Raw genomic sequence first — 27,644 nt, forward strand, 5'->3', positions numbered from 1 at the left:
GAGTCTTCAAAGGTGTCTGCATAAATGAGCTCAATAGCCCCACTAGAAAACTCAAGTCCAATCTGGTGTTCAGCAACCAAATCAATGAACCGACAAGTTTCCGATACAAAGAGACATCAACCTACTCACAAGGATCATGTACAGTAAGTTTGGTATTCGGGTCCATCGAAGATGAAATAGGCTTGAAGTTCTCCATCCCAAAGGCCTCCAACAACTCATGAACATCCAGTTGCTGAGAAACAAAGAACCCCCTCTGGGTCTGCCAAATCTCCAATCCCAAAAAGAAATGGAGTAAGCCTAAATCCATCATCTCAAACTCCTCTGACAAGGTAGCCTTCGTCACTGCTATGTGCTCCACATGACTACCAATGAGGACAAGATCATCCACATAGAGGATAATCAAAGTGACCATACCACGTTCCCGAAAGAGAAACAAGTTTGGATCTGCTAAACTGATCTCTGAAAACCCTGTTTTTGAAAGAAAGTATCAATCTTCTGGTTCCAAGTCCCATGAACCTATTTCAGACCATACAAGGTCTTCTGCAACCTGTAAACCATACCTTTGAAGCCCGGAACCTCAAAGCCAAGAGGTTGCTCAACATACACCACCTCCTGCAAGTCACCATTCACGAACGCAGATTTGACATCCATCATACACCGGCCACTTCTTATGAGAGGCAAGGGTAAGAACTGTCCAAATCATGGCCATCCTAGTTGTCGGGACTCGGTGCAAACGTGTCCTCATAGTCAATGCCTCGCCATTGATCATAGCCCTTAGCCACAAGTCTAGCCTTGTGCTTGTCCACGGACCCATCGGACTTATACTTGGTTTTGTAGACCCACTTGACACCAATGACTGACCATTTTGCCGGCCTCGGAACCAACTCCCAAGTCCCATTATTCTCTATGGCCTCTAGTTTCACTTGCATGGTTTTCCTCCAAGTCTCCTAGGAAAGAGCTTCTTTAACTGAAGTAGGCTCCTTGTCCCGAATGATACGAGACATCAAGGCATACTTTACCTGTAAATGCTCCTCTGGCTGACATTTGTCACGAACTCTATGCGATCCTCGAGGTTCATCCTCTGTGAACCACTTGGAGAGATACTCCCTCACACCACTCTCCAATGGTATCCAACAACCACTTTCGTACCCGAACAGAACACGGAGCCTCCTGCTGCTGCAGTGGCATCCGGATCAACTTCTTCTACTAACTGAGGCTGGCTAGCTGGAACAATAGCATGGGACTCATCCTCATGCTCATCTGGCTCTCCAAGAAGCGGTGGCTTCTAAACAGTGGAAGCTAGAACATGCTCATCAAAGACAACATCTTTGCTCACAACAACCTCATTCCGCTCCCAGTCATATAGCATGTAGCCTTTGGAAAGAGAGTTATACCCCACAAAAACAAGCTTCTGGGACTTGGAGTCAAGCTTCTCTCTCTACTTCTTTGGAATGTGAACATAGGTGTCATCGTTTGGCCACCCAATTGGTCCACCGTGCTTTCTCATCATGTATGTACATTGGACTGGTGTTAATGGCAGTTGTATATGTCGGGGATTGATGCCACTCATGTGACTTTCTGTTGGGACTTGTGCCTCTGTGTACATAGGCTTCCCTCTAGGGCTTGTGCCTCAAGCTTCCCCCTCTGCTTCTTTGGAATATGAACATAGGTGTCACCATTTGGCCACCCAATTGGTCCACCCGTGCTTTCTCATTATGTATGTACATTGGACTGGTGTCCATGGCAGTTGTATATGCCGGGGATTGATGCCACTCATATGATACTATGGAATTGGCTTTCCGTTGGGACTTATGCCTCAGTGTACATGCCCGGAAATGCCTGGTGGATTGGTGTTCCATTGGGTCTGGTACCTCGTGTACTTACCCGGAGCACATCTATTTTGGTATAGTCTCATAAACGGGGATTGTCCATACCAATGTTGCATTGCATAGCATCTTTATGTGCATGCTTGCAATTGAAATTGCATGCTATTTTCATGCTTGCTTGACCAATGTGTAGTTTTGGGTAAGGGAACGCCCGCCCGTGAACCATGCGTGTGAAACTGTCTGCTAACATGGTTATGTGGCATGTGACAGGTGGTAAGTATTGGTCATAAACCTAGCCTTAGGAATTAGCACTAATTTATAAGTGTGTGTGTATACACTTCATTAAGTTTTGGGCGACCAAAACTCACTTATAAATTATGACCAGCCCGGTGTTCACACACACTGATGTCCCGAGGTGGACAAAACCCAATGTCCACCGCCCAGACCTTATCCCCTTTGTACAAAGGGAGTAACTAGCCACGTGTCCGTTCTAGCTTGCTCCACAAAGCACCTACCTGCCACCTACAGTGGCCAACTCACCACCTCACTCTTCCCTCCCTCTCTAGAAGTAGAATAAAATGCATGCCTCCAATGCTTTACAAGAGGAGCAGACTCATGTGATGCACAATAGGGAACATGAATATGTGGGACAGTCGTCCCTTGGCAAAGAGAAAATGCAGGAAGAAGAGTCCATTGTCTTAAGGGCTCAGGTTACTCGTATGCAGGCTCTTCTCCATGCACAACAAGAAGAATTGAAGCTCTACCACCGAGGATCCATTGGTACATGACCGTTTGAAAGCCAAGAAAGCTGAATCTTATATGTATCATGCAATGGCAATGATTGCTCAAGAGTTGCACATGCAACCGAGGGATACAACAAGTGCATACTTAGCTCGTACCGAGGATGCCTATGCAGAAAAGGCAACCATCCCACATGTCCCCACAAGTGCCCGAGCAAATGTCTAAGAGGATGAATCTCCATGCTCTGGAAGAGGAACCTTCGGCAACTTCACACCATGCAGGAGTACCTTATGTAGCCCGTGAAGGATGCAATGTTTATGGCAGTGGTCAAAATATATGTCAAATGCCATTGCCAGTTGAAAATGTGCATGTACAACACATGCAACATGGGCTGCAATTTTCTATTGGTGCAGGTATTCCGCATATCTCTTATGCCACTCATGCCTTCGAGTGTGCTCGTGAGGGAGAAGCTATGGCTGAAAATGCACCAATGCATGTTGAGGGAGCAGCCATGCCTCATGCTTACATGGCACATGTATCTATGCCTTATGCATCACCTTTTGCTCCTAAAATGATGCCAGTCATAGGGGCTGTCCCAATGGACAAACATGCGGAAAACAAAGGAGGATGCATATCCTAAGCTTGCAACTAGGTACTATGGGCCTTTTTGAGTGATCGAGAAGATAATGAAGTGGCTTTCAGATTGGCATTGCCTTGTCATTGGCACATACACAATGCTTTTCATGTGAGTCTCCTACGCAAGTATGTAGAGCCGGAGCCCAGTGACACGGTCATTGAGGATCCACCAGAAGTGGATGAACTTCAGGAGATTTTGCACCTAGAGCAGATTGCAGCCAGAGCAGATTGTGTATCACAAGGAACGCAAGCGTGTTGCAGGCAAAGCTGTCATGCGTTACCTTGTGAAGTTTAAGAACTATCTTCCCATTGATGCTAAATGGGCAGATGAAGAGTTCTTCAAACAATGCCTGCATGTTCTTCAGAAATATTTGCATGCTTTTCAGTCGCAGACAATTGTTTAGAAGCCAAGGAGTATGTCACCATTTGGCCACCCAGTTGATCCACCTGTGCTTTCTCATCATGTATGTACATTGGACTGGTGTCCATGGCAGTACATTGGACTGGTGTCCATGGCAGTTGTATATGCCGAGGATTGATGCCACTCATGTGATACTGTGGAATTGGCTTTCCGTTGGGACTTGTGCCTCTATGTACATGCCCAGAAATGCCTGGTGGATTGGTGTTCCATTGGGTCTAGTACCTCGTGTACTTGCCTGGAGCACGTATATTTTGGTATAGTCTCATGAACGGGGATCGTCCATACCAATGTTGCATTGCATAGCATCTTTATGTGCTTGCTTGCAATTGAAGTTGCAAGCTATTTTCATGCTTGTTTGACCTGTGTAGTTCCGGGTAAGGGGATGCCCGCCCGTGAACCGTGCATGTGAAACTGTCTGCTAACATGGTTATGTGGCATGTGACAGGTGGTAAGTATTGGTCATAAACCTAGCCTTAGGAATTAGCACTAATTTATAAGTGAGTGTGTACACGCTTCATTAAGTTTTGGGCGACCAAAACTCACTTATAAATTAGACCAGCCCTGTGTTCACACACACTCATGTCCCGAGGTGGACAAAACCCAATGTCCACCACCCAAACCTTATCCCCTTTGTACAAAGGGAGTAACCAGCCATGTGTCTGTTCTAGCTTGCTCCACAAAGCACCTACCTGCCACCTAGAGTGGACAACTCACCACCTCACTCTTCCCTCTCTCTCTAGAGGTAGGCACTTCCTTCATGAGGCCTCTTGGGCCGTCTTTTCTGCACTTTCTCCTTCCCAACTCCATATCCAAGCTTGCTAGGGTGTTTCCCAATCTTTCAAGAGTGTTTCCAGCTGCTATTCACTCTCCTACACACTCCCAATGACTGAAATTCAGCAAAACAGCTCTCTTTCTTGTTGTAATTTCTAGTCTTTTTGCTGAAAACCCTAATTTCAGCCTTCCTTTCTCAAGTTGAACCATAGGGGAAACCTTCCCAGGGTTCCCTTCATCCTCTTGAAGACTTTTGTCGCGAAGAATTGCGACAAATCAAAGATTTCAACACTCCAAGTACTTCCATCGCGAAGACTTCCGCTGTCATCGACTCTACTTGCAATTAGTAAGCTTTTATGCTTAAATATGGAAGCAAGTAGCAAGAGGGAGAAACCGGATTTCAAGATCACATACCCTGTGTAGTGTTCTCTTGTCCTACGTGCTCTCTTGCAGATTGTTGCTACCTTGTGTTGGTGGAACAATAGAGAGTAGATGGTAGGAAACATGGGCACTTCAGAGAGTAGTGTGAGTTGCAAATCTACACCGACGACCACTTTGTTTCCAATTCTGTATTCATATGAATTGGTATGGAAATCTGGTCAGAAATGCCCATGATTCTCCCAAGATCACTATACTTTATTTGAGGGAGGGGCCAGCCATTCCGGCTCATTGTGCGTCTCTTGTCAAATCAGCAAATTACTTCTTGTATTGAGCATGTTGCATATTAAATGTTGGTGTATTTAAGTGTATTGATTATCATTGTGTTCAACCAAGTTACAATAGGCATCACTTCCGAAAACACGAGAAATGTGAGACATCTGGTTTCTTGCCAAAATAAGCCTCGAACGAAGTCATCTTCGGCACTATAGTCATCGGAGATTGGTTGAGGATATGGATAGTTGTACCCATAGCCTCTCCCCAAAGTGGACAAGGAAGGTCGCGATGCTCCAACATTGTCCTCCCTATCTCCACCATAGTCTGGTTCTTTCGCTCAACTACTCCATTCTCCGAAGGCGACCCTGTATTGGCCAGCTCCCGCTTGATGCCATGCTCCGCACAAAACCACACAAAAACATTAGAAGAGAACTCCCCTCCTTTGTCAGCCCGAATAGTCTTGACCTGCAATCCAGACTCCTTTTCGACCAAAGCATAGCAGTCCTTGAACCAAGCAAAGGCTTGGTTCTTATTTGGCAGAAAATACACCCATGTGAACTTGCTACAATCATCCACAATCAGCATGAAATACAAGGCTTCTCCCAAGGATGGTCCCACACAAGTTAGTGTGAACCAACTCCAGTGGTTTCAAAGCCTACCTGGTAGCCTGCTTTGGAAAGCACTCCCTATGTTGCTTCCCACGAATGCAAGAACTGCAATGTCCCTGCCTGCTGCCAATATCTAGCAAGCCGTCCACCAGTTGGTCCCGAAAAGCCCACCGCAGCGCGTCCACATTCAAGTGACCAAAACGAAAATGCCACAAATCATCGAGCTGAGTACCTGTAAGACAAGAGTGTTGAGAGTTTGTAAATCCCATTCTCCACTTCGCCTTCCCAAACAACCTGGCCTGTTGCTTTGTCCCGGATAGCAACTCAATGCTTATCAAACTCCACCCGCATGCCAGTCTTGCAAACCTCATGCACTGACAAAAGATGAAAACCAAGAGATGGAACATAAAAAACTAGGGAGGAATGCTTCCCCCCTCTACCATTAGGGACAATCTCCAACCTGCCCTCACTGTGAATCGGGATAGTGGACTTGTCACCAATAAAGATGTGACCTGTTTGTCTCCGAAGATCCTATAACAACTCTCAAGAAGGAGTCATGTGCCTAGAAGCACTACTGTCCAGAATCCATTCCCGAGTATCCCCAACGGTGAGACCAACTGCCTCCCTGCTCGAAGAAGATGAAGCTCCGGTGTCCATAATCTCCAAGTGCACAAAAGCTAGAGTCTTCGCGCGCTGCAGTTGAGGAATCTACACCTTTCTTAGTGCTCCGTTGAGGACATTTCCTCCAATAATGACCCTTCGGGCCACAATGGTTACAGGTCCGCTCGACCTTCAAAGCATCACGATCTGAGTCGGACTTCTTCTCCAAAGACTTCGACTGTGAAGACTTCCCTTTGCTCTCGTTGTTGTTGCAGCCTTTCAACCGCTGGCTAGTCAAAGCCTTAGAACCTCCGCCTTGTGGAGGGTTCAGAAACCGCTCCTCCTTGTCCAATATCATCAGCACAAGCTCCTCCCAAGTAATGGTGTTGAGCTTTCCACTGGTTATCAAAGAAGAATAGAAAGCTGAGTACTGATGGGATAGATGAGACAGTAGAGTGATGGCCATATCCTCTGATGATATCTCCTTTCTAGCCTAAAGAACCTCTTGCTGAAGAGCCTGGAGTTTGTTGATGTGCTCCCGCATCGTTGAAGATTTTGTTGGATTCATCACTTCCAAGGAAATTCTCTTCATAGATGATACCCGATTGTACAAAGAAGCCAAGTGCTGCCAATCCCTCAAGCTAGTGTCATGTGTTTGATATGATTGATCACTTGGGGTGTGCAGTTCAGAAAGATGAAAGAGCGCACACAAGCATTGACACAACCCCACAACTGTGCCTGGGTCTCCCGCTCTTTGACTGATAGTGAAGAGTCCTCTCCTCCGCCGGATCTGGCCTTGGAACATCAGCGCTGGTTGTGGGGGGTCAGCCAACCACTATTTCTGCTGCCTGACTAGGCTTGTCCTATTTGTGGGCTTTTCCTTGGGGGCTGTTGGCCTGTTCCTACTGGCCAACTGCTGGTTGTACCAGATATACTCTTGTATATAGTAGAGTTCGACACCACATCTCCTCTCTTGCTCTTCTGCAGTTTTCTGCTCTCTGATTTCTGTCTCATTTCCGCTGCACATTCTGACATGGTATCAGAGCCCGAGGTGGCTTGAAGCTTTGGAGACAGTGAGAGCTTTCGGGGTTGCTGTTTTTGGTGCTGATTGGAGAATATTTGGGCTGTATGGGGCGTGGGACAAAGCCTGGTCGGCCAGCCCCTAGGCAGGCCCCTCCTGGCCAACAAGTCGGCCAGGGAAAAACAGCTCCCCCACGACAAGCAAACAACTGGAAAAAATGGGGAAAAACAGGAACATGATCAAGGCGTCCTCATACGAGCAGGCACAGTGTAATATGGTACAGACAGGAGATGACTGCTAAGAGAAAAAACAAGCTAGGAGATCGAACTTTTTTCACCTTTTCCCAGTCATACACATGTAGCTCCAAAGCTTGAGAGTCGGGATCTTGCACCAGAAGCGTGTGCGTCTCATTCCAATCCGGGTTCAATGTATTTAACTTCTTTTGTGTTTTTTTTGAAAGGGTTCCCTCGCCAATTGACAGTTTCACGTATGGATCTGATTTCCCCATAAAATCAGCTTTCTTTAAATTTCTGCAGTTGATGATATTCACTTGAAGCATTCCCACAGGTTTATTGATGACCCTGAAAAATCAACCATGTATGGGATTTTATTTCTTGGCTTAATACTGATGCTGAAACAACAAGTTGCAAGAAACAAAAAACTTACACTTTGGAATCATCCAAAATAGCTACTTCCAAGGTCTTGGGCCACAGATACAGCTTTGCTACCTCCTCTTTGATGAGCTCCTGTTTTAATACCCAATAAAGCAACGGTCAACCAAACTGTTACATCCCCCAAAAGACATAACTACACTGGTAATACTGATGAGGTTAGTCTAATGTTAATTAGTGGGACACTGGTACTGATTCAGTATTAGTAAGTCACTGGTTAATGAGCTAGTGTAAAGTGACCTCAAAATTAAGGATACTCTCACCACGTGACAATTAGGCTCATTGATGGGCCTGACCCTGGAAATCAGAACCCTAGGTCCTAACACCAGGAAGGTGGGTTCTGGTGGTATGGGACACAAAGGCTTTGGTAAGGAGTCAGGCATGGTGCTGGTCTAGACTCACGTTCAGGGGTGCTCCCCAGGGGAGCTATGGCCGGGTGGTGACCTAGCCAGTCCCTCCAAGAAGGTCCATTGAACGAATATAGTTTCGTAGGTTAAAAGATCCTTCCAATGCACATGGGTTACAGGTTTCCCGAACGTGTTATGTTTCACAAATAAAGAAAATAAGATGCTTCAATAGGCCACTGAAAACGATCTATAGCACCTGTACGAAGCCATATAGACCTGGAATCGCCATTACATCTGCTCCGACCAGCTTCAGTCCAAAGTCCACATGCGGCTATGAACGTCAATCACCAATCAGCCAGAAATTTCCAAAGCAAAAGGTACTTGTAAAGAGATTAAAATAAGGTAGTTCTAGAGTGAAGAAAGGTGCTGACCTTCTCCATCAAAGAGACAACTATTTTAGAAAAGCATGGGAAAACCGGAACTAGTGGCTTCAGAGTAACCCGAGCAATAGCAAACACTTGCAAGTCCACAACCTGCCATGTGAAAGAGCCACATCACAAACCACGACACCCCCGGTATGCTTTAGCGGTTCTTATTTAACTTGGAATTGCTGAATTAACTTTAAAGAAAAAAAAATCTCTGCATTGTCTAAGGTGGTAGCTCCTCCGATTGGTTGCTATCATAGGATTGGTACCTGCACTGTTGCTTTAATGCCAAATGCTTTCACTGATACCAGAATGTTGGGGTTGCCAGCCCACTTTAAGGCAGGCTCGATGATCATCTCAGATTCCTGTGTATCCAAGGCCTTTATCCCTGAAAAATCATAACAAACGCTTGCCTTTGAATGAAAACTCTTTCATGTGATAAACATGATTCGCTAACACCAAAGCTAATGCAAAAAAAGAGGCATACAGTTTCCATTCTTGGCAATTTATAACCAAATAACGAGAGAGATGCATTCTCTGAACTTGCTCTATATGTTCCCAGCCCCGCTGCTTTCTAATAGGCCAAATGCCTTCGGGTCTTAGGCTTCCCTTCACGGGCATGCACATAGCCTCAATCCCTGTGCATACCTAACCTTACTACATTGCTAGCTCTGTTTCTACACCAATAAGGCTCATAGTGGCCTAAAAACTTTGCTAAGCCCTAATGCAAGTGCTTGACAATAGACAAGGATGTGGCTCATGCTAGCTGATGTCTGAGGCTAGCGCATGTCGCAGTACCTCTTCTATTAATGGCCGAGATTCACAAGGGTAAAGGAGTCAAGGAAGGTTAAGTCTAAGGGGACATTGTGGCATTATGTTGCCTTAGAGACCAATCAGAAAATGGTACGTAAACCCATGGGTTAAGACAAACAGATGCTTGTTCAGTGCTCTAAATTCACACCTTCCATGAGCTTGTATAAGGAATCTGTAAAGAGTTCATTGAATGCGCACATTTCCAGAGTTAATACAAGACCTTTGGGCCTAAGCCTTGAGCTTGGAGTTGTACAGAATAAATGTGCCCAAACTATCCACAAGCTTAGGGTCCGTATCACTAGCATATCCGCAATTATAGAAGGGAAAACTGGAGATTATGAGCAGGACTTTGTCACCATGAAGTGTTGGCGGTAATGTGCCTAGCGTCAAGCATTCGAATTCCACAGAATCGATCTTGTACTTTGCACTATACTGATCAATAATTGGCTTCGTTGTCTCCTTAATTATCTTGCAAATCGCCTGAATCAAGCATGCCAACAAAATAAAACTCTCTAAAAACAAAAACCACCTATGCTTTTAGAGCTTAAAATTGTAAGAGGGGGCTCAAATTAGAAAAAAACTGTGACTGCCTTAATATCTAAGGCACTTAACAACTCACCTTATCAAGATACGGCCATAACTCCCTTAAAAACTTGTTCAACCAATCCACCTGCATAGGTAGCACAAATCCATTTAATGTAAAAGCCCATTGAAAGCTAGCAGTAATGTAGTGACTTCTTACACCTACCCTATCAAAGTCCGGGTTCTTCACCCAAAGTGGTATATCTGGAAGAAGGCTTTGAACAGTCTTCAAATCCAGCTCACCCAACGGCCTGATTATTGGATCCTGATAAAGTCAATTAAAAAAATTGAGTGCACAGAAAGTTTGATCTATCAGCACTGCCAACCTAGTACAGCACCGAATTAAGGACTCAAAAGTAGACCACACAAAACTGATGTGTTTGAGAATACTAAATAGGCAATCTGAAACACCCTCATAAACTCATAGTTGCATGCAACGGAAACAGATGCAAATGAAACAGGCGGGAAACCGTATGGCTTTCGCATTATATAGCAGATGTAAATCAAAATGATGAAAAAATTTGAGAAATGGAGGAGAAACTTGGGATCGATCTTAATTTACAAGTAATAAGAAGAAAAAATGTGAAAAATAAAAAACTTGCAGGAAAAGTAATGGAAATGAAAGTCGCACCTCTCAAGAGAAACGGAGTTTTTGCGATTTTGGCTAGGAAATGGCCGTTTCTGTAACTATGTATATAATGCATCCCTTCCTTCCATAATCTTCCCTAAGCTGATTGGAGACATGAGTGCATGCAAAGGCCCTCTTCATTTTCATCATGTTGATGTGTTTTCAAGATGTTCAATAAATACTAAATCCCAACCGCATACTAACATGAAATAGTACTCGCCAAACAAATCCCAAAGGGCCAAAGGCAAAAATCAATGCCCCCAAAAAAGCTGTGTTCAACTATTTGCGATTCCCACTTCTCAGTTCTTGGTTGCTTTTCTTTTGTTACTGTATATTTTACTATCAAGCAACAAGCCATGCAAGCTATTGTGAGTTATGACAAGCTTTGCATCAGCATAGGAGTGGCCCACAAATCCCCTGGGCCCTGAAAACCAATATCCCCAAAATTTCTCTTTCTTCTTTGCAAAAAGAGAGAGGACTAAGGCGAACGCATTTTCCCCAAATTTCTCACTTTATTAGTAGGAAAGAACAATTTCAGGGATCTGTGGTTTTAGAATGATGAGCAGCTCTGGTTTCAATTTTCTCTTGTTATTAAGAGGATGTAAACTGAATTTTGGCATACTGAGGGATCATTCATATATGAATGCATATTGAAAAAATATTATGACAACAAAGATAGCAACAAGATGTGGCTGAGAATGAAGACGTCAAATCACAACCTTGTGACCTACTGTTCACTCTTGGCTAGCACTTCGCCTACAAAGAAACGCTCTGTGAAGTCCAACGCTGAGGAAAGCAGATGAATATGACGATTTGGCTACCCTCGTATATATATATGCACCAATGCTCCTAGTCAGCCAATAGAGTAGTCGGCTAGCTGTCACGAGAACACTCTAGAGAATGGCCGACCAAAACTCCCCTATCCAAACTCCAACCACTAACGCATCGGCTAAAATGGAGCACGAGAACTGCTTGCACCGTCTCCAATGCACCCTGTATGTCTAAACCACACGTCCTATGGAACATACTCCAAGTAATACGTCCGTTGATACACTGAAACCCCGGTTGTTGTCGGTACAATCTCCAAGAATTTTGTGTACTGTGAAGATACACCAACTGGCCTACTATGGTGCCTCCATAACATCAGACACTAGACACTGAAGGATCTTCCTGTTAGAAAATTGTGCATCTCAGTGTTATCGGTGTTAAATATAGTATCTCAAAGTGGGGAGGTAGTCGGCCATTTCACTTGTGAGGGTATATATACCCATGCCCACCCATTGTATTATTCAACTATTCATTGCTAAAGTGAGCTGTTCGTCAACTTTTCTCTCTCTGTCTCTGCGCCAACTTCTCTCTCTACGTGTGTATGAGTGTGGCTTCCGCATGCACCAATCTGACATGGTATCAGAGCTTCTGGCTCAATGATCCTCAAGCGCAGGTAGGAGCAGTTGAGAACAAGAGCTGCGTTGGCTTGTCTGCTACGATTGCGACTCTTGCAAGGCCGGGGTGCTGCAGAACGTGAAGCACGACTGGCGTCGCGTGGCCGTAGTTGAAAGATTTCTATGGTGCCGATCTGTCCTCCATCCAGTCCGTTTGTTGCCGACCCCCGAGCGCCTGCGGCTTTACTTTTTTGACGCCCACCAGCTGGACTAACGCCACCAGCCTTGGCGCAGACCCCGACTGCACCAAGTGGAGCAACGAGGCGAGACAGCCGCTCGTGTGTACTGTGCTTCGGCTTTGCTGCAGACAAGGCGAGGAGGGGCTGGGGCAGCACTGTGAGGAGCAAAGCGGCCGTGCGAGCATATGTGGCGAGGGGCGAGGAGCACTACGTGTCTCACTAATCCCCCACTACAAGTGCAGTTGATCATTGTCATGCCTCTGCTGGTCCAATGCGGCCTTGCAGCCTGGCACACTTCTATTTAACAAGGCACAAAGGGAATTTGTAGGAGCAAGCGATCAAGTGCAGCGTTAAAATTTTGACTGTTACAAGAGGAGGAACGAGAAGTGTGTCGGCTACGGAGAGGAGGTTTGGTTCGACTTGGACGGAGTTTATGAGATGGGTCTCCCGTGTTCAAGCAAGGACGACAAACTGAATGGCGACAACTATGCGCATTGGAATTTGATCATGAGGCTATGGTTTAGCAGAAAAGGCTTATGGGACATTGTTGATGGCTCGGAGGAACGTCCCCGAAGGGATAGCAATCGGTTCACACGTCTTCAGGAGGAGGAGTTTCTCAAATCTCTTGTGGATTGGGATGCTCACAATGCGAAGGCGATGTCGGCGATTGCAGAATCTCTCACCAAGGAAATTTCCCCTGCCATTCAGACTTTAAAGACTGCCAAGGAAATGTGGTCAAAGCTTGCAGGAATGTTTGATCGAGACTCAACAATGCGAGCAGTAACCCTTCTCGGCCAGTTGTTTTCCATCAAGTTTGAAACCGGGACCTCTATGCAGTCACTTCTAATGAAGGCAAAGGTTATCCATGATCAGTTATCGGCTATGAATAGTGCATTAACTAGTACCCAGTTAGCTGCCTTGGTTCTTACGAAGTTGCCTGAGGAATACGAGATGGTCTCGAGGGCATTACGCTTACAAGTCACGAAGGAAAAGCTGGAATTTGATGATCTCAGCTCTTTTCTCATTGAGGAGGAAGCAGTGCTCATTTCCCAAGGCAAGATTCGGGTTCCGAAGGATGTAGAATCGGCACATGCTGCATCGGAATCTAATAAGAAGTCCAGGAGCCGTTGTTATAAGTGCGGAAAGCGAGGGCATTTGGCTCGGGATTGCAAATCCAAAGCTAAAGCTCAAGGCTCGACGAATGACAAAGGCAAAGGCAAAGCTGACGAGGATGACAGTGACAGTGATTCTAAGAGGGATGCTACGGCGTCTGCCGGTGTGGCGAGGACTTCACTGGCACATACTCCAGCATTCTAGCTTGGTGGATGGATGCTACCACGTGCTTCAGCCAGAGAGAGGCATGTGAGTGGCAGAGAGGGGCAGTCTGTGCTCCCGTTTTGGTGATTTGGACCCGTGTGTCGGAGTTCAAGGCACATGCATCTGGCATGGAACAGCTTGACAAATCTATGGACGTGATGTGTTCGTAGTTCATTGGTAGTAGACTATGGATGGGATGAGTTCCTAGTTCATTGTCAGAGAATTTTGGGCGTCATGTGTTGACAGTTCAAGGTTCAGAGGATTTTTTTTTTAACGTGATGTGTTCGCAGTTCAGCGAATGGAGGATCATGAATGTGGAGTTGTCTGCAATTCATTATTCTATGTGGCAGCTGAAGCTCAAGATGGCATTCCTTGAGGAGACAGGTTGTTTGGTGCATTTTCCGAGGTGTATTCAGTATCCGGCCGGTACTGAGGTGTCCATGGTTGCATCTACATCAACTTGGCTTGTTCATCTATGCCCACTATGAGCTACAGAGAGGGTGTTAAATATAGTATCTCAAAGTGGGGAGGTAGTCGGCCATTTCACTTGTGAGGGTATATATACCCATGCCCACCCATTGTATTATTCAACTATTCATTGCTAAAGTGAGCTGTTCGTCAACTTTTCTCTCTCTGTCTCTGCGCCAACTTCTCTCTCTACGTGTGTATGAGTGTGGCTTCCGCATGCACCAATCTGACAATCGGGGCCATGCCTATTTATTGGGTGTTATCTACACTTTTCTCTTTTAGCAGGTCGTGGAGCAGTTGGCCAGCTCCTAGAGGCAGTCAGCCAACTCCCTACCTCACTATATAAGGGGCCTCCTCTAATCACTTCTATCATCCAATCCTAGCACAATTGTTCTGCACTTCTCTTGTTGGCTATTGCCATTGTAAAAGCTTCATGACATAATAAAAGGTGACCTTGTCAACAAGTTCTCTCTCTCTCTCTCTCCCCCCTTGTCTATGCTTCCGCTTGTGCATACTTCAACATGGTATCAGTCGCTTAGGTACCCAGCTGTCTTCTACTCTGTGAACTTGATCCTTCCCTCTGTTGCATTTTCTGGCGATCAAAACAGTGGCTGCATTTCTCATCATAGCTGTGTTTTCTTTGTCCTGAAGGCTTCTCACATCAGCGTTTTCTTCTCTAGGCCTGCCAAGCATCCAGGTGCAAGCTTCTTTTGGCTGTGTTTTTTGCTTCTACATGCATTTACAGCCGTGATTTGCAGTGTGAAGGCTGTTTCTTACAGCGTGGACTGTAGTGGAGGGTGTTTTCTTTGCATATGGTGCAGCAGCACAAGCGGCTCTAACAGTTCCTCCGTCCCCAGCTTCTCCCCTTCTCGGTTGGGTATTTCCGGTGCATTTTGGAGGACTATTTTGCTGCTGTCCAGCCTCTCTCTCTCTCAGATTTGAGAGGGGGATGATTGCTCCTCGTGCCTTGCTTCGTTGGAAAGTGCTTGAGTGTTGGAATATATCATCTCCAGAGGGTCTACATGCTTGTACTGGTCATTTTATGAGACCCTGCGTTGGCATATTTAGCAAATATTATTTAGGCATTTTTCTACCATTTTTTAGCCATTTTATAGCATTTTATGCTACTAGACAGTTGTCGGCCTGCTACAGCTGGCCGACCAGTTCTCTGGAGGGATATATGGGTGCTCACCCTTCCCCTCACTTTTCATCTCATTCTTGCATATCTGCTGCTGGAGGTCATTGGCTGTAGCAACAGTCTCTTATGCTTGTAAGCACCTACAGGCTTCCCTCGTGTTCATTTTCAGCAATAATCAACTGTTTCCAGCTTTCTATAGTTTGTGCTTTGGGCCTACAACCTGTGATGCTCTTTCTTTCAAAGAGGCGTCTTGGAGTGCTGAGATTTGTGTACTTTGTTGCTGTGGATATGGCTCCCCCCCCCCTTACAAACAAGGAGGACAAGTTGGATGGAACCAACTACACCCATTAGAAGCTGAATATGCGGATCTGGTTCATCCATAAGGGTTTGTGGGAGATTGTTCACGGCAGTGAGAAGAAACCCAAGCGTCCTCAGAACCCGAGGCGTTGGACCCAGGTTCAAGAGGATGAATTCCTTGCAGAATTACAAGATTGGGAGGATCGTGATTTGAAGGCGCACTCTGTACTTGTGCGGACCATTACAAAGGAGGTCTCACAGGCCATGCAAACTCTTCTCAGTGCACATCAAGTATGGTCCAAATTGGAGGATCTCTATGCTCGAGATTCATCAATGCGGGCTCAACATTCATCGATGCGGGCAGTTACTTTGCAAGGGCAACTCTACAGTCTGTTATTTGTGTAGACCATTACAAAGAAGATCTCATAGGCCATGTAAACTCTTATCAGTGCACATCAATTATGGTCCAAATTGGAGAATCTCTATGCTCAAGATTCATCGATGCGGGCAGTTACTTTGCAAGGACAATTCTATGGTCTATTATTTCCTGCGAGGAGTTCTATGCAGTCATTTCTCATGAATGCCAAGGTTATCCATGACCAGTTCTAGCAATGGGTGTTGCTTTGTCCTCTGCTTAGTTGGCTACACTTATCCTCACCAAGCTTCCCCCGGAGTATGATGTGGTTTCTTGGGCTTTAAGGTGCCAAGTCACAACCACTCAATTGGATTTTGATGACCTTAGCTCCCTTCTCTTGGAAGAAGAGTCCGTCCTTGTTTCTCGGGGGTAAGATCAAGGTGTCTCTTAACAGTTCAGATCAGGCACTTACTTCAGTTCAAAAGAAAGATCGGAGTCGTTGCTTCTCATGTGGGAAGAGAGGACATCTGTCTAAGGATTGTTTGTCCAAGAAGAAGGACAAGACCAAGGCCAAGTCTTCATCTCAAAAGAAGAGCAAAGACACAACACAAGACAATAATACAGATACTTCCAATGACTCATCTAGGGCTCCCAGGGCGATTCTGGCTCGGGAGGACCAAGATGGTGTTCTTCTCTAGTATATAGCTAGTTTCCCCATGTGCTTCCAGCCAGAGGAGCTTGTGGGCGGGAGAGGGGGCTATAAGCAGCTCCACTTTCTGGTGCATGGAAACTGTGAGTTGGAGTTCCTAGCATTAAAAATCTGGCAACACAAGGTCAACTTTGGTGTGACAGAGACTATGGACAGGATCTGTTCCAAGTTCATTCTTCGAGGTTTTGGGTCGTGATGTATTCATAGTTCCCTGTTGGGGAATAATGGGCGCGGTGTGTCCCGCACCTCATCATTCTATTCTTGGAGTTCACTACACACTAGTGTGGGAATTTGGAGCCAAGTAAAGTTCTTTGTTGTTCATGGTTTCATTGTGTTTCGAGGAAACAGGTTCGTGGGTGCTCTCTCCGAGGTGATTTCGGTATCTGCAGTACTGGAGGGTCCATAGTTGCATGCCTATTTATTGGGTATTATCTACACTTTTCTCCTTTTAGTAGGTCGTGGAGCAATCGGCTAGCTCCCTACCTCACTTTATAAGGGACCTCCTCTATTCACTCATATCATCCAATCCTAGCACAATTGTATTGCACTTCTCTTGCTAGCTATTACCATTGTAAAAGCTTCATGCCATAATAAAAGGTGATCTTGTCAACAAGCTCTCTCTCTCTCTCTTCTTTGCGCTCTCTCTCTCTCTCTCTCTCTCTCTCTTTCCTTATCTATGCTTCCGCCTGTGCATACTTCAACACTTCCCACCACAAGAGAGCGGCCATACTCACCAAATTGAGCTAAAAAATATATAAACCACTATTGCAGCCAACATGGCAACGATCTCGCGGGTCCAAATGGTGGTGACTTCTCCGTTCATCTTCCCGTTAAACTTGGGAGGCTTCAAAATTTTCATTAAATGAGCTCGTTCCTCATGAGGCATGGGGAAGAACTCAGCACACCAATAGTCCCCCGACGTCTAGCCAGTGAAGGCGAGTAGAAACGGTCCAGAGAGTCCACTAGAGAAGAACTCCACGAAGAAGACTGTTGGTGACACAAATGGCGTCTCTCTTGCTGACTACTGCAAGTGTAGAATCATGACTGTTGGACTAGGGGAGAAACTCATCCTCTACATCCTTGCCTGCATCCAAAGGAGTGAAAAATCCTCCAAAAAGTTTTGCCACTTTGTCCTCAGAATCGTCCCAACACTTGCTCTGAAGCACGGGCCCTTGAAAATTCCAAATGCGGAATACTAGGTGCTCAAGATGCCGACTCCATCCTCTCAAGATGCGCAGATATAGCCTCCATTTGAGCTACCTACACATTCATGGATGCCTTCATGCCAAGAAGCAAATTAGTGAGTTGTGAATCCTTGACAAATATCTAGTGATCAAGGACCAAGTGAGAGATTTCCACCCTGTGCAATGTAAGGGTTTGGTGGGGCAAGGAAGCACAATATACCCCAAATATAACCTAGGTACACAGAAGAGAACCCAACTTTCCCAACCCCAAACGCACACGAATGCTAGAAAAGAAACGAAATTTGCAAGTTCCCTAGGCTCTAATACCAATTGTAGAACACTTGCGCCTATGTGCTAGGGTTTCCAGAGATAGAAAGAAGAGTGCAGCAAAATCACATACAACACACACGAGTCCTAAACTACTACTTTGTATTATGTACGAGAAGTAATACAATTGAAATTCAAGTACAAGATGTGGCTGAGAATGAAGAAGTCAAATCACAGCCCTATGATCTATTGTTCACTCCCGCCTAGCACTTCGCCTCAGAGAAACGCTCGGTGAAGCACAACAATGAGGAAAGTAGATGAATACGCACCAATGCTCCTATATGGATAATCAGGCCAAAGCTTGTTCTATGTGAAATACAAGGTAATATAGTGGGGCAAGAAGGAGAGAAAGAGGGGGGGGGGGGGTGGGCGGGTTTGCATTCTTGCCCCACATTGGTGTGCTTGCGCAAAATTCCTTTACATTGTAGTGGATGTTGTGGAATGTGGTTGGGGCCATCAATCAGTGTTTGATTGCATTGATAACTTAGTGTGCCCCCTGCTTCGATTCAGTTACACAATTCCCAAACAAAAATGCTTGAGCCCCAAGGTCTATCTTTGCTCAATAATTGCTTCACCTGTGATGATTTCTTCATGGTTTCCGTTAAGATGAGGTCGTCCACGTAAAGGACAATAATCACATACTCATCCCCGCTCAAAGAAATTATACAAATTTGCATCCGAGGGGCTTCTAGTAAGACTAATCCTTACAAAATGTGCATCAATTCACCAATACCAACCTCGAGGTGCCTATTTCAGTCCATATAATGCCTTGCACAGGGTCATATGAATAATGACCTTAAGCACACTCCAATGCATAAGGGCTAATGGATGAGTTTCTGCTGTCCTTAGTAGTGGCGCACTTTTTGTCCCATGGCATGTGTGTGAAGGCCCTAATTCATAGTTACCAGGAAACGGCATTTTCCACCTAAAAATGGCATAACTCTGTTTTCCAACCTTGTCCTTTCCATTTCTATATTTCCCCATTTCAAAGAGAACAATTTCAATGCATGTCATACATAAGTCCTTTATTTATTACGTAAACTCTCTTAATGTTTACTATTTTCGCATGTCTATTGTTTGCTATGATTTTTTAGAGGAAACTAAAAAAGCATGGCTTGTATATCATAACATCTAGTCCACATTGGACATGCCGTTGCCCTGTTCCCATTTCTCCCCAAGGACCCCTTTCTGGTTTGGAGGAGATGGGTCACCCAGCATGGGCCCTGTTTCCGTTGCCGCAACTATGCCGTAACTAATATACTTCTGATGCAAGCACATGCATAGCATGGGTACCCAAGGGGCTAATGGATGAGCAAGTTTGTGTGGTAATGTTTCATTGGCAGTGTAGTTTTTGTTCCGTGGCAAGTGTATAAAGGCCCTACTCAGTATACAGAAACTGGCTCCCTACTATGCTGGTCTTGTACCTGCAGGTGTCCATTGTTGATGGTCCAGAGTATAAAGGCCCTAATCCGTATACTTCTGATGCAGGCACATGCATAGCATGAGTACATAAACAAATTGTTGAGAAGTCCCCTGCATCCTGACATACTGGTATCTACACACATGTCACTCGGCATCACCTGGCTGGTGAAGGCAGACGGGTCTGCAGAAACTGGCTACCCACTATGCTGGTCTTGTAACATGAAAACCTGCAGGGTTCCGTTGTTGATGGCCTTACCCTGAATAAGCATATGACTATGAGAGCTTTCAGGCAAGTGCATATCAGTGATGTGGGGCATCATTCTTTCTGGGTGCCTCCTCCCTCGGTAAAGTTGACCAGATCAAGAGGGTCCCCCCACAAAAAAGGCAAGCACAATAGAGTCGGCAAGCCAAGCTATCAGTAGCATCAATTCTAGGTCGCCTGACTACCTGCAAAATTGAATATTTTGCAGATTCTCCGGTGAGTTCCTACCCACCCGCCATCGTTAAGTCTTCGTCAACATGTCATGCCTTGCCTTGCACCGCTATTGTGCTGCCGGCAAATTTTGGAGCACTCTTTAAGGAGGTTTTACTTGGCTGTTACAATATTAGGGGTTTTGCAAACACATGCCTCTTTCAAGATTAGAATCCCAATGCAAGCACCAATCCTCTCTGAAAAAATCCTTTTCCAGACTCCCAATCTTACAACCCCCGAACCTTGATGTTTGGGAAAGAACATCGCTCGTCATTTTTCCCAAGGAAAAATACTCCTGGCTGTACCATAGCAGGGGTCACAAAGCTTCCCTCCTATCCAGGCCTGCCACATATTTGCAACTGCCGTCAGATTCCGGACACCCTTGCCCGGGGCATGCCCTAGCAAGAACCTTTCTCAGGTGATTGTGAATGGCTAGTTAAGCTCCACTAATTGGAACTGTAAGCTAACATATAGATCTTGTAGACTTGACAGGACAGCTATGGAAAAAGTAGCTGTGAGGGGCGGGGAGCAAGGCTCAGGAAACCTGCAGCCTTGACCTGATTTGCCAGATGGAGGAAATCTGGCATACATGGCAGTACAATTGGCATACATATAATGCTGGGGCCGTACATAAAATGAAGAAACAGAGAAGTACAAGAGGTAAAGGGTGTAAAAACGGAGGGGGGGAGCTTACCTTAACATCAGTGGGTTGCCAGTAGATGAAGATGAAGTAGCCAAAGACGAGACCGAGGGAGATACCAACACCAAAGCCGAAGAGGCCGAAGATGGTACTGAAGAAACCCATGCCGCTGTGAGCCTACTGCAAGGGAGAGGGGAGGAAGAAGGCAGAGGAACTAGGCAGACATCATTGCAGGTGCATGCCTTTTTGAGGACACAGGTGAAGGCAGGGGGGGTCTGTGTGTGTGTGTGTGTGGGGGGGGGCGGGGGGGGGGGGTGGGGGGGGGTGGAATTAGAAAGGTAAAATGCTAAGCCTACGGAGGGGCGCTCCTGCGCTCGCCAGGCCGACACGTTAACGGTTACCGGAAGGCCCTTTTGCGCACTGTGCAGTGTGTCTCGCCTTCGTGGCGCTGACGTTTTGCTGTGTAGCTTGTCGGTGATCTCCATAATAACTTTCTTATCCCATTGCCAGCATTGACCACTTGCATGTGAGTGTGAACAGTGTGGAGTCTTAGGACACTTTCCATAAATCATCTTGCATGTTTCTGCACTACATCATCTTGCGCGCGGTGCTCCTATTAAAAAGTGTCGGCGGAGCAACCTCCTCCTCTTCTATAGCCCAACAGTAGCGCCCATGCCTCCCAAAGTTGAAGTACTGGTGTATGAATGTACTTTAGTGGCATGTCCACTTCTCGCTTTTAAAGTCTTGCCTTTTACAAGACATTGTGCGCAATGGCAGCAAATTGTTCTGCCAAAGCTATTGGGGTCAATCATCAAGCAATCCAAGGGTGGAGGTTTGTTTGTGCAATTTGACTTTTGGATTCAACACAGATGCATTTCGATTACTTTTAATGTCTGTGTAAGTATAGTTATTGTTATAATAAAAACATTACATAATGGCATAGTGGCAAGACACCCTTTTGCAAACGAGCATTTGCCAACTTGTTTTTTTAGTGTGGGAGAGAAATTGGGATATAATGTATTTTACCCCTATAAAATTTAAAAATTATGTGCAAAATTTATTGTTGGTTGATTTTGAAACTCCTAGATTTTGGGAATTTAAAATTAAATACCTCTAGTACCATTTAAAATTAAATACCTCCAGTACCATTTTGATGAATACTTTTTCTCGCACTAGAACCTCTTTGCCCATCTCATAGAAGTACAATTTTTAGATATTATTAAAACCTCCTCATCCTCCTTCCAAAAGAACACGGTCATGTAACACCTTCATGATTTTCACACTAAAATTAGTCTTTGTACTAATGTTACTATTTGGTACCTTACTTATTATTTTTAACTAAGATTCTAAAACCCTTGCATTAGAATATTATCCATATCGTATTTAAGACTAAGGTTCTAAAGCCCTTGCATTAAAATACGATATGCATGGTAGTGGTGGCCAAGAAGATTTTGAGACACTCGATTTTGGGTGCCAATGAAATACTATTTGACCACACGCACCATTATTCCATTTTGGGCAACATTAATATTTATTATCGATGGATATATTTTTGGGACATGTGAAAGCTCCCTTATGCATATTTAATTTTACAAGAGATGTACATATTTATATGGTTTAAGGTTTACACCTAATTTTGAGTACTTTGGCTTGCGCGTCCAATAGTTATTTTTGTTGAAGTCAACATATTTGTAAAAGTGGACATTATTTTGAGCCCCACAAGTTATTTCAAGCAATATCATTTAAATACACCAAGAGCGAGCATGGGCTCACTCTTGACTAGGGACAAATTGGACCCAATCTTGTGCTATGTGTAATGTTTATTCTATGCTTTGTGTGATTGCTTTGCAATTATTTTATTGGGTCATTTTCCTCCAACATTGGTATCAAAGCCAAGATTAATTGGCAAAGCTTGAAGTTGGTGAAGAACTAGAAGACAAAGAAGCTTTGGAATTCAAGGGAAGGTAAGTTTCCACTTACAATTTACAAGGGAATTCAAAGGTTTCAATGGAAACTTGTTTTTACCCCACTGGATAACCAATTCCCATAAATATGTTACCCATGAGGCAACCAAAGGTTAAAAAAACCATCTTTTAAAACCACCCAAAAATTCGAAAGTGGTTTTCTTGTTTTCTTTCCCTCTTGCAAATCAGCCACCACAGAGGTTTTTCTGATAACTCAGAGGCTTCAATTCCACTCTTATCAAGATTTTTGGTTGAACTTCATCTCCCTCCCTCTTCCAATGACGCACGGATAACACGACTGGCTGTTTCTTCTTCTTTTGCCTTATAAGCTTTAAACACTTAAAGCTTTAGAGTTTAAAAAACTTGAAGCTTTAAAGTTTTAAAAAGCTTAAAGCTTTCAAACCTTTTAAAAAGCTTAGCTAATAAGCTCCGTTTAACCTACCAAACATCATATTTAAAAAAAAAATCTGTCCCACAACCCACCACACATTCTGCAAATTATTTTCTCCCTCGCCATCGATTTCCATAAAATTCTAGAGTGCTTTTTGGTCTCCAAAATCCTCATTTTTACCAAAATTTGTTATTTTCAAGCCCAAAAGTGTCCTAAAAATACCCAAAAAAATTTAACAAATTCCCTAAATTTTTCTTAAATTATATATTTAATAGTATTAATGAGCGTTCTTATGATTTTTAAATTTTTAGGGTGTTTGGTTGCGTTCTATGAGTGGCCCAAACTCGTCGGTGAATTATTAGCCGATATAAAGAGCTCCAAGGAATAAACATTATTGGGGTAAAGTAATCTTAAACTTGCCTTTGGCTTGCTTTTAGACACGCATAGAGAATAAACATGCATGTTGTCATGCCAATTGTTGGCTTGCTTTTAGACACGCATAGAGAATAAACATGCATGTTGTCATGCCAACTGTAAGTTTCTATGCACACATGTCCATTCACGTAGTAGTGCATATTGGTTGAGTCTCTACATATGCTATGAGGAGTTAATTCATGGAATATTTATATTCCCACATTTTCCATTATTTATGTACATGCACATGAATCATACACACATAGAACACACACACACGCATGCACACACACACACAAACATGCACATAGAACACACACATACGCATGCACACACACAAACATGCACATAGAATAAGAATATTGTTGATAAGAAATGATATTTAAAGACACATACAAAGAACATCCTTGCTTTGTAGTGTTGAAAAAGATTAATAGAATAAGGATATCATTGAATAAGAAATGATATATAAATAAACAATACAAAGAACATCCCTACTTTGTAGTGATGAAAAAGATCAATATGATAAACCAGTGAAAGAAGTGAGAATTATCAATTGATCTAACTGCCATTAGAAAAATGAAGCTTGTTCTTCCTAAGCCCGTCATCGATAATAAATATACACCTAGCTCCTCATCGAGAATACTAATCACGTATCTCTTGAAGCCCTCATCCATAACTTTGACCATGAAAAATTCCACTATAGGTAGAATCCTAAAACAAAGTAGGAATTAAGAAGTTACATAAAGAAACATGCAAATGTCTGTATGTTAACACCTATAATGATTTGTTAAAATTTAAATACCCATCATTGTGGCCATCTAGCACAATGTCTGCAGCATGTCGAGAAGGAATGCATGCACACCAAAGAGGTGGCTCTATAAAGAGAGTAAGTTATTTTTTATACGCTAGCATGTTGGCTAATTTTTATAAGTAAACTATTAGTTATAGGAGAAAATATTTACTAAGCCTACTATATTCATAGAGAGATGGAGACCTATTTGAAGGCTCACTAGTCTAAGATTTGCAACTCGTACTACCTGCTCACCCAAGTTCTTAATCATATGGCAAAAAGGCCTCTCCCAGAGCTCGAACCAACGGAGCACCTGCAACTAGCACTGCTGCTAGAGCAACCAACACTGACAGCTAAAGACGTGCAAGAGGGGCAAGCTATCTTAATAGAGACCGATGCAATAATGAAGGAGATAAAGAAAGGAAGAAAGAAGAAGACAGAGAAGAAAATGAGGGGGATCATCCGAGATATAGCTGCCGAATCACAAAGATTAAAGGCGGAGGTGGCATAGGAAATCCTAACATACCAAGAAGCATTGCAAGAAACCATGACCAACCAAGCCACATAAGAGCCCATGCAGCAAGTTACTCCCCCGACAAGCCCGGCACAGCTGATATTCATGGACCTATCCCCACTTAAAGATTCAACTCTGGCAAACACACCAGCAGAGACAGTGCCCGAACAAGAAGCATCAGTATACAGACTAAGGAAACACAAGGCATTGAGGTGGCAACGACTCAAGTACATGAAACAACAGCCCCCCACAATGATGCAAGCAAAAGACAAAGTAGTGCAGAGCCATCAAGCCCAAGCAAAAGAAGGCGGTTGGAAGACGAGGAAAGAATACCCCAACTGGCCTCCCTACAAAAATTCGACTATCAACAATTCATGCAAGAGACAATGGAAGGTTGGATGAGCTGTTGAACCAACCACAGGCTGGACTCGAAGAACGCGCAAGCATAAGTATACACTATGGGAGCAGGAGAAAAAGGTCTGGCCTTGCCACCTCCTCACAACACACATGCTCCACAATCGTAACGTTGCCCTTTAGAAGCAGGTTAACGACTCAAACACACAAGTGCAAACCTTAAAGGACCACTTGGCAATAGCTAAAGCCACACATAAAGATGTCATAATGAAAATCTTGAAGGCCACGAAGTCGCAAGAGAATAGATATAAAGCACTGAAAAGTAATAATATGGTCCACAGTCAAACCATTGTACAAAGAATCAAAGAAAATGTAGACCTCGAGGCAAAGTTAGAACGAGCTAAAGAGAAACTTCAAAAGGAGGTCACCCACACCAATGAGCTCGAAGCACTTCATGCCCACCAAGTATAAGAGCTCTAGCACAATGCCAAGGCCAAAGAAGAGGAGCTACAATGCTAGATCCAACAGCTAACCTCAAATATGAAAGCAGCAGAGGAGGAGAGGGCAACTCACTTACAGCAAGAGAGAGAACAATCAAACAAGGCCCATGCAGAAAAAATAAGAACACTTAACGACACTATAAGTGCAAGCCAAGTCAAAATGCAAAGAAAAGAATTGGCCCACCAAGAAGCAATGGCACAACTTACACAGCAACTACAGGACAATCAGAGGCTGGCTGCCAAAAGGCTCCAATTAATCACCGAAGCTCAAGAAAGAGAAGCAACAACCAGGCATGCCCAAGAGGACGCAACCCAGAGATTCGAGGAGTTGGATGCTACAAGGATGGTTCGTGAAACTACAATATCAAACATCCTCAGCAACAACAACGACTCTCGCTTACAAGAGGTAGAGTGTCAGTTGGTGATCCAAGACAGAAGTCAGCGGGGGGCTGGAGCCTACCGATGACCTACCGATGAGCGTGCCTCGGAGTTGGGTCAGTTTGCCAGTAACTCCTCGGGCCCCTCCTCAAACTCTCACTCTGTTTTTGTCTACACTAACCCTCTCTTTACTTCAGTACAATATAAATCTATCTCTGAAGACATAGGCCTAGGTGAACTAACCCTCTCTTTACTTCAGTACAATATAAATCTATCTCTGAAGACATAGGCCTAGGTGAACTAACTCTAATTAAGCAAAATACTAAACGAGATACTAACCCTACAATAATAATAGGAATTTTGCGGGGGGACATAGTCTTAACTAATTCACAAGACATCTTCTTTTACCCATTACATCCTATAGTGTTAAACCTTCATAGTTCGTGTCGGGTACTCCAAAATTCTAAAATTCTGGACAATAGTGTCAAAAAATTAGACCTGTTTGTCCTCCCAGATGACATTCTTGAGACACCGGCCAACTATGAGGTGGTAGCATATAGCTATCAGTGGATTATAAGTCATGGGTGGCTCGAAGTATATAATACTCACCAACATCTTAACTTATGTGAGTCTACTTTGTATCATCCTTTTGGAATTCTAAAGCTATACTCTAATATCTACAAACACTTAGAAGCCATGTTAACAAATGTACTCTACAATTTTGATGCTACCCACATTTAATATCCTACTAAATCCCTGACTTCCAATTAAAATATGGCCTAACATTGTGGACTATGAGTATAGGTTATGAGTACGAGGATGACTATAATGGTATTAAACGTCAACACTTGCCAAGGTGTTTGGATTATTTTTATCTATGTGCACATGCATGCACCATTTTGATTTATTATGGTTAAGCCCATTGTACATAATTATTGGGTAAAGGTTATGTTATTTTCATACCTTAGATATTGAGCAGAAGTTATTTTTTATAAAATAAAAGCCCAATTCTAGAAAAGCACCCTATTAATGGCTCCAAGGGCCATTTTTAATAATATGATTAAAATACTGCATGTGGGAGAAGGAGCCACACACATCGAGGAGGGGGGGAGATTGCACCTAATCTATATTTGGTTATTATCTTATGTGTTTGCATATGTTTATGCTTTGTATAAGGTTTAATGCTATATTCATAGTATTTGAATTCTTCTGAATTGAGCAAGGTGAAAGTTGTTTAGGGGTTTTAAAGGGTGAGGAATTTTATTTTAAGATTAGACTTCTCTAATTATGCTTCTAAAATCAAATTTCAATAACACATAAAAATGAAATTACTGAAAGAAAACCTAATTAAGAAAAGTAAATGAAAACCTTGCACCTGTTCTCAAAACCATCGATTGGAGCATAGTCAACACTCTGATACCATTGTCGTGCAGTGGAATAAATTGAAATCAAAATAATCAAATTTTCACTTCAAATAATAATTTGCAACAAAATAAATGATATAGATATAAACAACATAATGGGTCCAATTTTCCCCCTTATGTGTGAGACCCAGTCTCACATATGAGTATTTCAATGATTTATTAAGATATGAAGTAATTTGGTACAATCAATCTCTTTGATAGAGAGGAGACATCATCTC

The 27,644-nt window shown here is 43.8% G+C and overlaps 1 protein-coding gene across 1 annotated transcript in view; it reads right to left on the reverse strand.

The window, feature by feature from the left end:
* LOC147613732 (synaptotagmin-2-like) overlaps positions 1-20,999 on the reverse strand; it is a 32,803-nt gene extending 11,804 nt beyond the window's left edge. Inside the window, exons 1-9 of the mRNA XM_086781710.1 lie at positions 20,749-20,999; positions 10,283-10,381; positions 10,154-10,204; positions 9,891-10,014; positions 8,991-9,109; positions 8,728-8,829; positions 8,553-8,627; positions 7,945-8,024; positions 7,616-7,859 (exon numbers count right to left, since the gene is read on the reverse strand). Coding sequence (XP_086637836.1) covers positions 7,616-7,859; positions 7,945-8,024; positions 8,553-8,627; positions 8,728-8,829; positions 8,991-9,109; positions 9,891-10,014; positions 10,154-10,204; positions 10,283-10,381; positions 20,749-20,859 — 1,005 coding nt within the window. The 5' untranslated portion in view covers positions 20,860-20,999. The remainder of the gene's footprint in view (positions 1-7,615; positions 7,860-7,944; positions 8,025-8,552; positions 8,628-8,727; positions 8,830-8,990; positions 9,110-9,890; positions 10,015-10,153; positions 10,205-10,282; positions 10,382-20,748) is intronic.
* Between the last annotated feature and the right edge of the window lie 6,645 nt (positions 21,000-27,644).

This window comes from Cibotium barometz, chromosome 43 (assembly GCF_041138505.1).
Source record: "Cibotium barometz isolate CiBa-2024 chromosome 43, ASM4113850v1, whole genome shotgun sequence".
Lineage (NCBI taxonomy): Eukaryota > Viridiplantae > Streptophyta > Polypodiopsida > Cyatheales > Cibotiaceae > Cibotium > Cibotium barometz.